Source organism: Somniosus microcephalus, unplaced genomic scaffold (genome assembly GCF_052327205.1).
Source record: "Somniosus microcephalus isolate GS21.2 unplaced genomic scaffold, FLI_Smic_1.0 unresolved_chr7, whole genome shotgun sequence".
NCBI classification, from domain to species: Eukaryota; Metazoa; Chordata; class Chondrichthyes; order Squaliformes; family Somniosidae; genus Somniosus; species Somniosus microcephalus.
In genome coordinates, this window is record NW_028225185.1 from 12973196 (window position 1) to 12987044 (window position 13849).

General features: G+C 60.0%; 1 protein-coding gene across 1 annotated transcript in view; it reads left to right on the forward strand.

The window, feature by feature from the left end:
• The first annotated feature begins 1544 nt into the window (after positions 1–1544).
• LOC147086547 (soluble guanylate cyclase 88E-like) overlaps positions 1545–13849 on the forward strand; it is a 168615-nt gene continuing 156310 nt past the window's right edge. The window contains exons 1-2 of the mRNA XM_085978269.1: positions 1545–1672; positions 7277–7409. Of these exons, the coding sequence (XP_085834395.1) occupies positions 1545–1672; positions 7277–7409 (261 nt within the window). The remainder of the gene's footprint in view (positions 1673–7276; positions 7410–13849) is intronic.

Sequence of the window (13849 nt, forward strand, 5' to 3'; positions counted from 1 at the left end):
GCACCGAGTCCCGTTCACCCGTCACCCCCCCCCCCCACCCCACCCTCCTGTGCTCGCGGACCTACATTGGCTCCCGGTCCGGCAACGCCTCAAGTTTAAAATTCTCATCCTTGTTTTCAAATCCCTCCATTGCCTCGCCCCTCCCTATCTCTGTACCCTCCTCCGAGCTCCACAAACTCTCTGAGATCTCTGCGCTCCTCCAATTCCGGCCTCTCGCGCATCCCCCGATTTCCATCGCTCCACCATTGGTGGCCGTGCCTTCAGCCGCCCGGGCCCCGAGCTCTGGAATTCCCTCCCTAAACCTCTCCGCCTCTCTCTCCTCCTTTAAGACGCTCCTTAAAACCGACCTCTTTGACCAAGCTTTTGGTCACCTGTCCTGATATCTACCTATGTGGCTCGGGGTCGAATTTTGTCTGATAATCGCTCCTGTGAACGGCCCTGGGACGTTTTACTACATTAAAGGCGCTGTATAAATATGGGTTGTTGCTGTTCTTTATTTATGATGCTGCTGAATTTTTTTCCGTGGGATCTGAACAGACGAGGGTTAAGAAATCCCCTCTCACCTGCTGTAGAGCAGAGATTAAACGTAGTACCGATATTGTCTCGGTGATTTCTTTTTTTAACAGCCTGCCTCTTATTCTTTGCAATTGGAGAAGACAGAAAGCTTTGCACACGTCTCACAGTTAGCTATACGTATCAGCCTTGGCTCAGCATTCGTGGGCTCCAGCGCGAAAATCTAGGCCAACACTCCCAGTGCAGTACTGAGGGAGCGCCGCACTGTCGGAGGGGCAGTATTGAGGGAGCGCCGCACTGTCGGAGGGGCAGTACTGAGGGAGCGCCGCACTGTCGGAGGGGCAGTACTGAGGGAGCGCCGCACTGTCGGAGGGGCAGTGCTGAGGGAGCGCCACACTGTCGGAGGGGCAGTACTGAGGGAGCGCAGCACTGTCGGAGGGGCAGTACTGAGGGAGCGCTGCACTGTCGGAGGGGCAGTACTGAGGGAGCGCCGCACTGTCAGAGGGGCAGTACTGAGGGAGCGCCGCACTGTCGGAGGGGCAGTACTGAGGGAGCGCCGCACTGTCGGAGGGGCGGTACTGAGGGAGTGCTGCACTGTCGGAGGGGCAGTACCGAGGGAGCGCCGCACTGTCGGAGGGGCAGTACTGAGGTAATGCCGCACTGTCGGAGGTGCCATCTTTCAGATGAGACGTTAAACCGAGGCCCCGTCTGCCCTCTCAGGTGGATGTAGAAGATCCCACGGCCACTATTGGAAGAAGAGCAGGGGGAGTTCTCCAGAAGACAGTTGAGCCAATTCATTAAATATATTCAAGAAGGAGTTAGATATATTTCTTATGGCTAAAGGGATCAAGGGATATGGGGAGAAGGCAGGGACAGGGTACTGAATTTGGATGATCAGCCATGATCTCATTGAATGGCGGAGCAGGCTCGAGGGGCCGAATGGCCTACTCCTGCTCCTATGCTCAGGCCCTGGTTAAATTTGTTTTTTTTTTATATTCCCCAAGGTGTAGCAGGAAAACGAAGGGCTGAAGATGTACGGCCTGTATCTGGAGATGGTGAATGATTACATCAACAAATCGTACGGCGAGGATGTGTGGAAGCTCATTGAGGCCCGAGCCGAGATTCCGCACCTCAAATTTGTCAAACATCAGATGTACAAGTGAGGACACGACCTACGTAAGGGGGGAAGTGGAGAGGGCACGGTGGTGAGATGTGAATTGGGTTCAGATCGAGCCAGGACTGAGGAAATGTCAGTCTGCTGGCTGGATGGGTCGATGATCCAGTACACTATAGCATATCAATGGCCACACACAGTCAGGCTGAAGCCCATTGATGGGACAGTGTAGAGGGAGCTTTACTCTGTATCTAACCCGTGCTGTACCTGCCCTGGGAGTGTTTGATGGGACAGTGTAGAGGGAGCTTTACTCTGTATCTAACCCCGTGCTGTACCTGCCCTGGGAGTGTTTGATGGGACAGTGTAGAGGGAGCTTTACTCTGTATCTAACCCGTGCTGTACCTGCCCTGGGAGTGTTTGATGGGACAGTGTAGGAGGAGCAAGTGAAGTCCAATTCCTTTTCCCGAAACAAGTTATGAAAACGAACGTGTGACTCACCTGCTCAGTAGGCCGCACCCCGCATCGCCTAGCAACCATCAGCCGTATTTTCCTAGGCCTAGACAGGAGGCCTCTTGCTGCAACTCATCTCTGGTGTGTTGCTTTGCGGAGTGGGGAGAGCTGGGGCGGGGTGGAGAGGACATGTCACTGTAGCAGGCTGGAGCGCAGGCCTCTCACTCTTGCTTGTCAACCTGATAGACCAGTCACGCCCCGCCCATCAGTCACACCCCGCCCATCAATCACGCGTCGCCGCCCAAGTCACGCGTCGCCCACCAGTCACGCCCCGCCCACCAGTCATGCCCCGCCCACCAGTCACGCCCCGCCCACCAGTCACGCCCCGCCCACCAGTCACGCCCCGCCCACCAGTCGCACCCCACCCACCAGTCGCACCCCACCCACCAGTCACGCCCCGCCCACCAGTCACACTCCGCCCCCCAGACACGCCGCACCCACCAGTCACGCCCCGCCCACCAGTCACGCCCCGCCCACCAGTCACACCGCACCCACCAGTCACACCCCGCCCACCAGTCACACCCCACCCACCAGTCACACCCCGCCCACCAGTCACACCCCACCCACCAGTCACACCCCACCCACCAGTCACACTCCGCCCACCAGACACGCCCCACCCACCAGTCACGCCCCGCCCACCAGTCACACCCCACCCACCAGTCAAACCCCACCCACCAGTCACACCCCACCCACCAGTCACACTCCGCCCACCAGTTACACCCCGCCCACCAGTCACACCCCACCCACCAGTCACACCCCACCCACCAGTCACACCCCGCCCACCAGTCACACCCCGCCCACCAGTCACACTCCGCCCACCAGTCACACTCCGCCCACCAGACACGCCCCACCCACCAGTCACACCCCACCCACCAGTCACACCCCACCCACCAGTCACACTCCGCCCACCAGACACGCCCCACCCACCAGTCACGCCCCGCCCACCAGTCACGCCCCGCCCACCAGTCACACCCCACCCACCAGTCACACCCCGCCCACCAGTCACACTCCGCCCACCAGTCACACCCCGCCCACCAGTCACACTCCGCCCACCAGACACGCCCCACCCACCAGTCACGCCCCGCCCACCAGACACGCCCCACCCACCAGTCACACCCCGCCCACCAGTCACACCCCGCCCACCAGTCGCACCCCGCCCACCAGTCACACCCCGCCCACCAGTCACACCCCGCCCACCAGTCGCACCCCACCCACCAGTCACACCCCGCCCACCAGACACGCCCCACCCACCAGACACACCCCGCCCACCAGTCACACCCCGCCCACCAGTCACACCCCGCCCACCAGTCACACCCCGCCCACCAGTCACACCCCGCCCACCAGTCACACCCCGCCCACCAGTCACACCCCGCCCGCCAGTCACACCCCGCCCACCAGTCACACCCCACCCACCAGTCACACCCCGCCCGCCAGTCACACCCCGCCCACCAGTCACACCCCGCCCACCAGTCACACCCCGCCCACCAGTCACACCCCGCCCACCAGTCACACCCCGCCCACCAGTCACACCCCGCCCACCAGTCACACCCCGCCCACCAGTCACACCCCGCCCACCAGACACGCCCCGCCCACCAGACACACCCCGCCCACCAGTCACACCCCGCCCACCAGTCACACCCCGCCCACCAGTCACACCCCGCCCACCAGTCACACCCCGCCCACCAGTCACACCCCGCCCACCAGTCACACCCCACCCACCAGTCACACCCCGCCCCCCAGTCACACCCCACCCACCAGTCACACCCCGCCCGCCAGTCACACCCCGCCCACCAGTCACACCCCGCCCACCAGTCACACCCCGCCCACCAGTCACACTCCGCCCACCAGTCACACCCCGCCCACCAGACACGCCCCACCCACCAGTCACGCCCCACCCACCAGTCACACCCCGCCCACCAGTCACGCCCCGCCCACCAGTCACACTCCGCCCACCAGTCACACCCCACCCACCAGTCACACCCCGCCCACCAGTCACACCCCGCCCACCAGTCACACCCCGCCCACCAGTCACACTCCGCCCACCAGTCACGCCCCACCCACCAGTCACGCCCCGCCCACCAGTCACACTCCGCCCACCAGTCACACCCCACCCACCAGTCACACCCCGCCCGCCAGACACGCCCCACCCACCAGTCACACCCCGCCCACCAGTCACACCCCGCCCACCAGTCACACCCCGCCCACCAGTCACACCCCACCCACCAGTCACGCCCCGCCCACCAGTCACACCGCACCCACCAGTCACGCCCCGCCCACCAGTCGCACCCCACCCACCAGACACGCCCCACCCACCAGTCACACCCCACCCACCAGTCACGCCCCACCCACCAGTCACACTCCGCCCACCAGTCACACCCCACCCACCAGTCACACCCCACCCACCAGTCACACCGCACCCACCAGTCACGCCCCACCCACCAGACACGCCCCACCCACCAGTCGCACCCCACCCACCAGTCACGCCCCACCCACCAGTCACACTCCGCCCACCAGACACGCCCCACCCACCAGTCACGCCCCGCCCACCAGTCACACCCCGCCCACCAGTCACACCCCGCCCACCAGTCACACCCCGCCCACCAGTCACGCCCCGCCCACCAGTCACACCCCGCCCACCAGTCACACCCCACCCACCAGTCACACTCCGCCCACCAGACACGCCCCACCCACCAGTCACACCCCACCCACCAGTCACACTCCGCCCACCAGTCACGCCCCGCCCACCAGTCGCACCCCACCCACCAGTCACGCCCCACCCACCAGTCACACTCCGCCCACCAGTCACGCCCCACCCACCAGTCACGCCCCGCCCACCAGTCACACCCCGCCCGCCAGTCACACCGCACCCACCAGTCACGCCCCACCCACCAGTCACACCCCGCCCGCCAGTCACACTCCGCCCACCAGTCACACCCCGCCCACCAGTCACACCCCGCCCACCAGACACGCCCCACCCACCAGTCACGCCCTGCCCACCAGTCACGCCCCACCCACCAGTCACACCCCACCCACCAGTCACACCCCGCCCGCCAGTCACACCCCGCCCACCAGTCACACCCCGCCCACCAGTCACACCCCGCCCACCAGTCACACTCCGCCCACCAGTCACGCCCCGCCCACCAGACACGCCCCGCCCACCAGTCACACTCCGCCCACCAGACACGCCCCACCCACCAGTCACGCCCCGCCCACCAGTCACACTCCGCCCACCAGACACGCCCCACCCACCAGTCACACCCCGCCCGCCAGTCACACCCCGCCCACCAGTCACACCCCGCCCACCAGTCACACCCCGCCCACCAGTCACACCCCGCCCACCAGTCACGCCCCGCCCACCAGTCACGCCCCGCCCACCAGTCACACCCCGCCCACCAGTCACACCCCGCCCACCAGTCACGCCCCGCCCACCAGTCACACCCCGCCCACCAGTCACACCCCGCCCGCCAGTCACACCCCGCCCACCAGTCACGCCCCGCCCACCAGTCACACCCCGCCCACCAGTCACACCCCGCCCACCAGTCACACCCCGCCTACCAGTCACACCCCGCCCACCAGTCACACCCCGCCCACCAGTCACACCCCGCCCACCAGTCACACCCCGCCCACCAGTCACACCCCGCCCACCAGTCACACCCCGCCTACCAGTCACACCCCGCCCACCAGTCACACCCCGCCCACCAGTCACACCCCGCCCACCAGTCACACCCCGCCCACCAGTCACACCCCGCCCATCAATCACGCGTCGCCCACCAGTCACACCCCGCCCACCAGTCACACCCCACCCACCAGTCACACCCCGCCCACCAGTCACACCCCGCCCACCAGTCACACCCCGCCTACCAGTCACGCCCCGCCCACCAGTCACACCCCGCCCATCAATCACGCGTCGCCCACCAGTCACACTCCGCCCACCAGTCACACCCCGCCCACCAGTCACACCCCGCCCACCAGTCACACCCCGCCCACCAGTCACACCCCGCCCACCAGTCACACCCCGCCCACCAGTCACACCCCGCCCACCAGTCACACCCCGCCCATCAATCACGCGTCGCCCACCAGTCACACTCCGCCCACCAGTCACACCCCGCCCACCAGTCACACCCCGCCCACCAGTCACACCCCGCCCGCCAGTCACACCCCGCCCGCCAGTCACACCCCGCCCACCAGTCACACCCCGCCCACCAGTGACACCCCGCCCGCCAGTCCCAGGTGTATAAGCTAAGGAGTAGCATCTAGGAAAGGCCTTAAGCCCCCTGGAACGCCCATTGTCAGGGATGGGACTGTTACATCCTCGGCCATGGATGGTCCCCACCCCCTATCTCTGAAACCTCCTCCAGCCCCCACAACACTCCGAGATCTGTGTGCTCCCCAATTCTGGCCTCTTGAGCCTCCCTTTCCATCGCTCCACCATTGGCGGCCGTGACTTCAGCCGCCCGGGCCCCGAGCTCTGGAATTCCCTCCCTAAACCTCGCTGGAGTTGAGAAGAATGAGAGGGGATCTCATTGAAACTTGTAAAATTCTAACAGGACTAGACAGACTAGATGCAGGAAGGATGTTCCCGATGGCCGGGGGAGTCCAGAACCAGGGGTCACAGTCTAAGGATAAGGGGTAAGCCATTTAGGGCAGAGATGAGGAGGAATTTCTTCACCCAGAGAGTGGTGAACCTGTGGAATTCTCTACCACAGAGGGCGGTGGAGGCCAATTCATTAAATATATTCAAGAAGGAGTTGGATATATTTCTTAAGGCTAAAGGGATCAAGGGATATGGGGATAAAGCAGGGACAGGGTACTGAATTTGGATGATCAGCCATGATCGCATTGAATGGCGGAGCAGGCTCGAGGGGCCGAATGGCCTACTCCTGCTCCTATCTTCTATGTTTCTATGTTTCTCCACCTCTCTCTCCTCCTTTAAGACACTCATTAAAACCGCCCTCTTTGACCAAGCTTTTGGTCACCTGTCCTAATTTCTCCTTATGTGGCTCGGTGGCAAATTTGTGTCTGATAATTGCTCCTGTGAAGGGCACTGGGATGTTTTACCACATTAAAGGCGCTCTATAAATTCTACTTGTTGATGCTGTTGTTTTATTGGCCCTCATTCTGCTATTAACCCTCTTTCAGTGACAATCTTATTCTGCGAATGGCCAAGGCGGCTGGTGAGGTCCTGGGGAAGCCCCATGATGAGCTGATGTTTGCCTTTGGAGTCTACATGGTAAAGCGAATTGGGAACTATGGTTATGAACAGATTCTCAAGGTAAGGTCGAGTCCTGTTCAACATCTGAACCTTTAGAAAACACCGGTTCAGCCTCAACTGGAGTTACTGCGCTCGAATTTCCAAGCCCCGTGGAGGCGGGAGTGGTGGGAAAATTGCAGAATCGGGGTGGGGGGGTAGGAAGCCATCCCACCCCCAACCTGCCTCCGTGCCAATGTCCCAGGGGGCGGGTGCCCGACCTGTGCTGGGAGCCGCCTCCCCGAGGCGGGAAGGGGATTAGTGCCAATTAACTGCCTGTTAACAGGTAGTTAACAGGCAGTTTTTGGCCTAATCCCTATTTTTATCCCTGAAGTGTGGGCTGCCCGACGACTCCAAGCCACGCCAAGTTAGTGAGGCGGACTGTCGGGATGAAGGGCTTGGAGGGGTCGAGATGTCCGGTGTTCAGGTGAGTGATGGGTGCATGAGTGCAGAGGTAAGTGTGTTTGGTGTGTGTAAAGTGTTTAAATAAGTTTTACTTACTTTTACTTACTAATGCAGGCTTTCTTCCTTCAGGTCTCGGGAGTCCCTGATCTCACCGGCACAGAAAGCAGAATGGCCGCGAGCTGTCAAAAGTTGCAGCATTCTGCTTTCTGTTCTGGAGAGATCTCTAACTGAGTCTGTGGAGAAGGACTCAAGTTAGAAGACAGATTGTCAGTGTTTGACAGCTTCACAGAGCTGTCACACGCTGATATTTCATCTGTCAAAAGCTCTTGACAGATGAAATGTCAATCTGTGACGTCACCTGCTGCCGGGTGGCCCTTAATTGGACTGCCGAGCCCGCTGGGCGGGCCCAATAAGGTCAATCAAGGGAAAATCGCGTGGGTTGGCCACAACTCGATGGAGGCGGGGCTACAACCCCGAAAGTGGGAGACCCGTCTCCATCACATCCCCATTGACAAAATCCAGCCCATTGTGTCCAATTCTGGGCATCGCATTTTAGGAAGGATGTGAAGGCCTTAGAGAGGGGGCAGAAAAGATTGACCAGAATGGTTCCAGGGATGAGGGACTTCAGTGAAGTGGATAGATTGGAGAAGCCGGGGTTGTTCTCCTTGGAGCAGAGAAGGTTGAGAGGAGATTTGATTGAGGTGTTCAAAATCATGAGGGGCCTGGACAGAGTAAATAGAGTGAAACTGTTCCCATTGGCGGAAGGGTCGAGAACAAGGGGACACAGATTTAAGGCGATTGGCAGAAGAGCCAAAGGCAACATGAGGAAAAACTTATTTACGCTGCGAGTGCTTATGATCTGGAATGCACTGCCTGATGGGGTGATGGAGGCAGACTCAATCGTGGCTTTCAAAAGGGAATTGGATAAGTACCTGAAGGAAAAAAAAATTCAGGGGTACGGGGAAAGGGCGGGGGAGTGGGACTAGCTGAAGTGCTCTTGCAGACAACTGGCACAGGCTCGACAGGCCGAATGGCCTCCTTCTGTGCTGTCACCATTCTACGATTCTATGCGTCATCCATAACTTAAGGATATGCTTAAAATGTCAGACAAGAAAATGCCTCTGCTCCAGCATTCCAACTCACCCAGTCCGACATCACACTCACCCAGCCCGACATCACACTCACCCAGTCCGACATCACACTCACCCAGCCCGACATCACACTCACCCAGCCCGACATCACACTCACCCAGCCCGACATCACACTCACCCAGTCCGACATCACACTCACCCAGTCCCACATCACACTCACCCAGCCCGACATCACACTCACCCAGTCCGACATCACACTCACCCAGTCCGACATCACACTCACCCAGCCCGACATCACACTCACCCAGTCCGACATCACACTCATCCAGTCCGACATCACACTCACCCAGCCCGACATCACACTCACCCAGCCCGACATCACACTCACCCAGCCCGACATCACACTCACCCAGCCCGACATCACACTCACCCAGTCCGACATCACACTCACCCAGCCCGACATCACACTCACCCAGCCCGACATCACACTCACCCAGTCCAACATCACACTCACCCAGCCCGACATCACACTCACCCAGTCCGACATCACACTCACCCAGTCCGACATCACACTCACCCAGTCCGACATCACACTCACCCAGTCCGACATCACACTCACCCAGCCCGACATCACACTCACCCAGCCCGACATCACACTCACCCAGTCCATCGTCACACTCACCCAGTCCGACATCACACTCACCCAGTCCGACATCACACTCATCCAGTCCGACATCACACTCACCCAGCCCCGACATCACACTCACCCAGCCCCGACATCACACTCACCCAGTCGAACATCACACTCACCCAGTCCGACATCACACTCACCCAACCCGACATCACACTCACCCAGCCCGACATCACACTCACCCAGTCCGACATCACACTCACCCAGCCCGACATCACACTCACCCAGCCCGACATCACACTCACCCTGTCCGACATCACACTCACCCAGCCCGACATCACACTCACCCAGTCCGACATCACACTCACCCAGTCCGACATCAGACTCACCCAGTCTGACATCACACTCACCCAGTCCGACATCACACTCACCCAGTCCGACATCACACTCACCCAGCCCGGCATCACACTCACCCAGCCCGACATCACACTCACCCAGTCCGACATCACACTCACCCAGCCCGACATCACACTCACCCAGCCCGACATCACACTCACCCAGTCCGACATCACACTCACCCAGCCCGACATCACACTCACCCAGTCCGACATCACACTCACCCAGCCCGACATCACACTCACCCAGTCCGACATCACACTCACCCAGTCCGACATCACACTCACCCAGTCCGACATCACACTCACCCAGCCCGACATCACACTCACCCAGTCCGACATCACACTCACCCAGTCCGACATCACACTCACCCAGTCCGACATCAGACTCACCCAGTCCGACATCACACTCACCCAGTCCGACATCACACTCACCCAGTCCGACATCACACTCACCCAGCCCGACATCACACTCACCCAGTCCGACATCACACTCACCCAGTCCGACATCACACTCACCCAGTCCGACATCAGACTCACCCAGTCCAACATCACACTCACCCAGTCCGACATCACACTCACCCAGCCCGACATCACACTCACCCAGTCCGACATCACACTCACCCAGACCGACATCAGACTCACCCAGACCGACATCAGACTCACCCAGCCCGACATCACACTCACCCAGTCCGACATCACACTCACCCAGTCCGACATCACACTCACCCAGTCCGACATCACACTCACCCAGTCCGACATCACACTCACCCAGTCCGACATCACACTCACCCAGTCTGACATCACACTCACCCAGTCCGACATCACACTCACCCAGTCCGACATCACACTCACCCAGTCCGACATCACACTCACCCAGTCCGACATCACACTCACCCAGTCCGACATCACACTCACCCAGTCCGACATCACACTCACCCAGCCCGACATCACACTCACCCAGCTCCATATCACACTCACCCAGTCCCACATCACACTCACCCAGTCCGACATCACACTCACCCAGTCCCACATCACACTCACCCAGTCCCACATCACACTCACCCAGTCCGACAGCACACACACCCAGTCCGACATCACACTCACCCAGTCCGACATCACACTCACCCAGCCCGACATCACACTCACCCAGTCCCGCATCACACTCACCCAGTCCGACATCACACTCACCCAGTCCGACATCACACTCACCCAGTCCGACATCACACTCACCCAGTCCGACCTCACACTCACCCAGCCCGACATCACACTCACCCAGTCCGACATCACACTCACCCAGTCCGACATCACACTCACCCAGTCTGACATCACACTCACCCAGTCCGAAATCACACTCACCCAGCCCGAAATCACACTCACCCAGTCCGACATCACACTCACCCAGCCCGACATCACACTCACCCAGCCCGACATCACACTCACCCAGTCCGACATCACACTCACCCAGTCCGACATCACACTCACCCAGTCCGACATCACACTCACCCAGTCCGACATCACACTCACCCAGTCCGACATCACACTCACACAGTCCAAAATCACACTCACCCAGTCCGACATCACACTCACCCAGTCCGACATCACACTCACCCAGTCCGACATCACACTCACCCAGCCCGACATCACACTCACCCAGCCCGACATCACACTCACCCAGTCCGACATCACACACACACAGTCCAAAATCACACTCACCCAGTCCGACATCACACTCACCCAGTCCGACATCACACTCACACAGTCCAAAATCACACTCACCCAGTCCGACATCACACTCACCCAGTCCGACATCACACTCACCCAGTCCGACATCACACTCACCCAGCCCGACATCACACTCACCCAGTCCCACATCACACTCACCCAGTCCGACATCACACTCACCCAGTCCGACATCACACTCACCCAGTCCGACATCACAATCACCCAGTCCGACATCACACTCACCCAGTCCGACATCACACTCACCCAACCCGACATCACACACACCCAGCCTGACATCACACTCACCCAGCCCGACATCACACTCACCCAGTCCGACATCACACTCTCCCAGTCCGACATCACACTCACCCAACCCGACATCACACACACCCAGTCCGATATCACACTCACCCAGCCCGACATCACACTCACCCAGTCCGACATCACACTCTCCCAGTCCGACGTCACACTCACCCAGTCCGATATCACACTCACCCAGTCCGACATCACACTCTCCCAGTCCGACGTCACACTCACCCAGTCCGACATCACACTCACCCAACCCGACATCACACTCACCCAGTCCGACATCACACTCACCCAGTCCGACATCACACTCACCCATTCCGACATCACACTCACCCAGTCCGACATCACAATCACCCAGGCCGACATCACACTCACCCAGCCCGACATCACACTCACCCAGTCCGACATCACACTCACCCAGCCCGACATCACACTCACCCAGTCCCACATCACACTCACCCAGTCGCACATCACACTCACCCAGCCCGACATCACACTCACCCAGTCCGACATCACACTCACCCAGCCCGACATCACACTCACCCAGCCTGACATCACACTCACCCAGTCCGACATCACACTCACCCAGTCCGACATCACACTCACCCAGTCGCACATCACACTCACCCAGTCCGACATCACACTCACCCAGTCCGACATCACACTCACCCAGCCCGACATCACACTCACCCAGTCGCACATCACACTCACCCAGTCCGACATCACACTCACCCAGTCCGACATCACACTCACCCAGCCCGACATCACACTCACCCAGCCCTACATCACACTCACCCAGTCCGACATCACACTCACCCAGCCCGACATCACACCCACCCAGCCCGACATCACACTCACCCAGTCCGACATCACACTCACCCAGTCCGACACCACAATCACCCAGCCCGACATCACACTCACCCAGTCCGACATCACACTCACCCAGTCCGACATCACACTCACCCAATCCGACACCACAATCACCCAGCCCGACATCACAATCACCCAGCCCGACATCACACTCACCCAGCCCGACATCACACTCACCCAGCCCGACATCACACTCACCCAGTCCGACATCACACTCACCCAGTCCGACATCACACTCACTCAGACCGACATCACACTCACCCAGTCCAACATCACACTCACCCAGCCCGACATCACACTCACCCAGTCGGACATCACACTCACCCAGCCCGACATCACACTCACCCAGTCCGACATCACACTCACCCAGTCCGACATCACACTCACCAAGTCCGACATCACACTCACCCAGCCCGACATCACACTCACCCAGTCCGACATCACACTCACCCAGTCCGACATCACACTCACCAAGTCCGACATCACACTCACCCAGTCCGACATCACACTCACCCAGTCCGACATCACACTCACTCAGACCGACATCACACTCACCCAGTCCAACATCACACTCACCCAGCCCGACATCACACTCACCCAGTCGGACATCACACTCACCCAGCCCGACATCACACTCACCCAGTCCGACATCACACTCACCCAGTCCGACATCACACTCACCAAGTCCGACATCACACTCACCCAGTCCGACATCACACTCACCCAGTCCAACATCACACTCACCCAGTCCGACATCACACTCACCCAGTCCCGACTTCACACTCACCCAGCCCGACATCACACTCACCCAGTCCGACATCACACTCACCCAGTCCGACATCACACTCACCCAGCCCGACATCACACTCACCCAGCCCGACATCACACTCACCCAGTCCGACATCACACTCACCCAGTCCAACATCACACTCACCCAGCCCGACATCACACTCACCCAGTCCGACATCACACTCATCCAGTCCGACATCACACTCACCCAGTCCGACATCACACTCACCCAGCCCAACATCACACTCA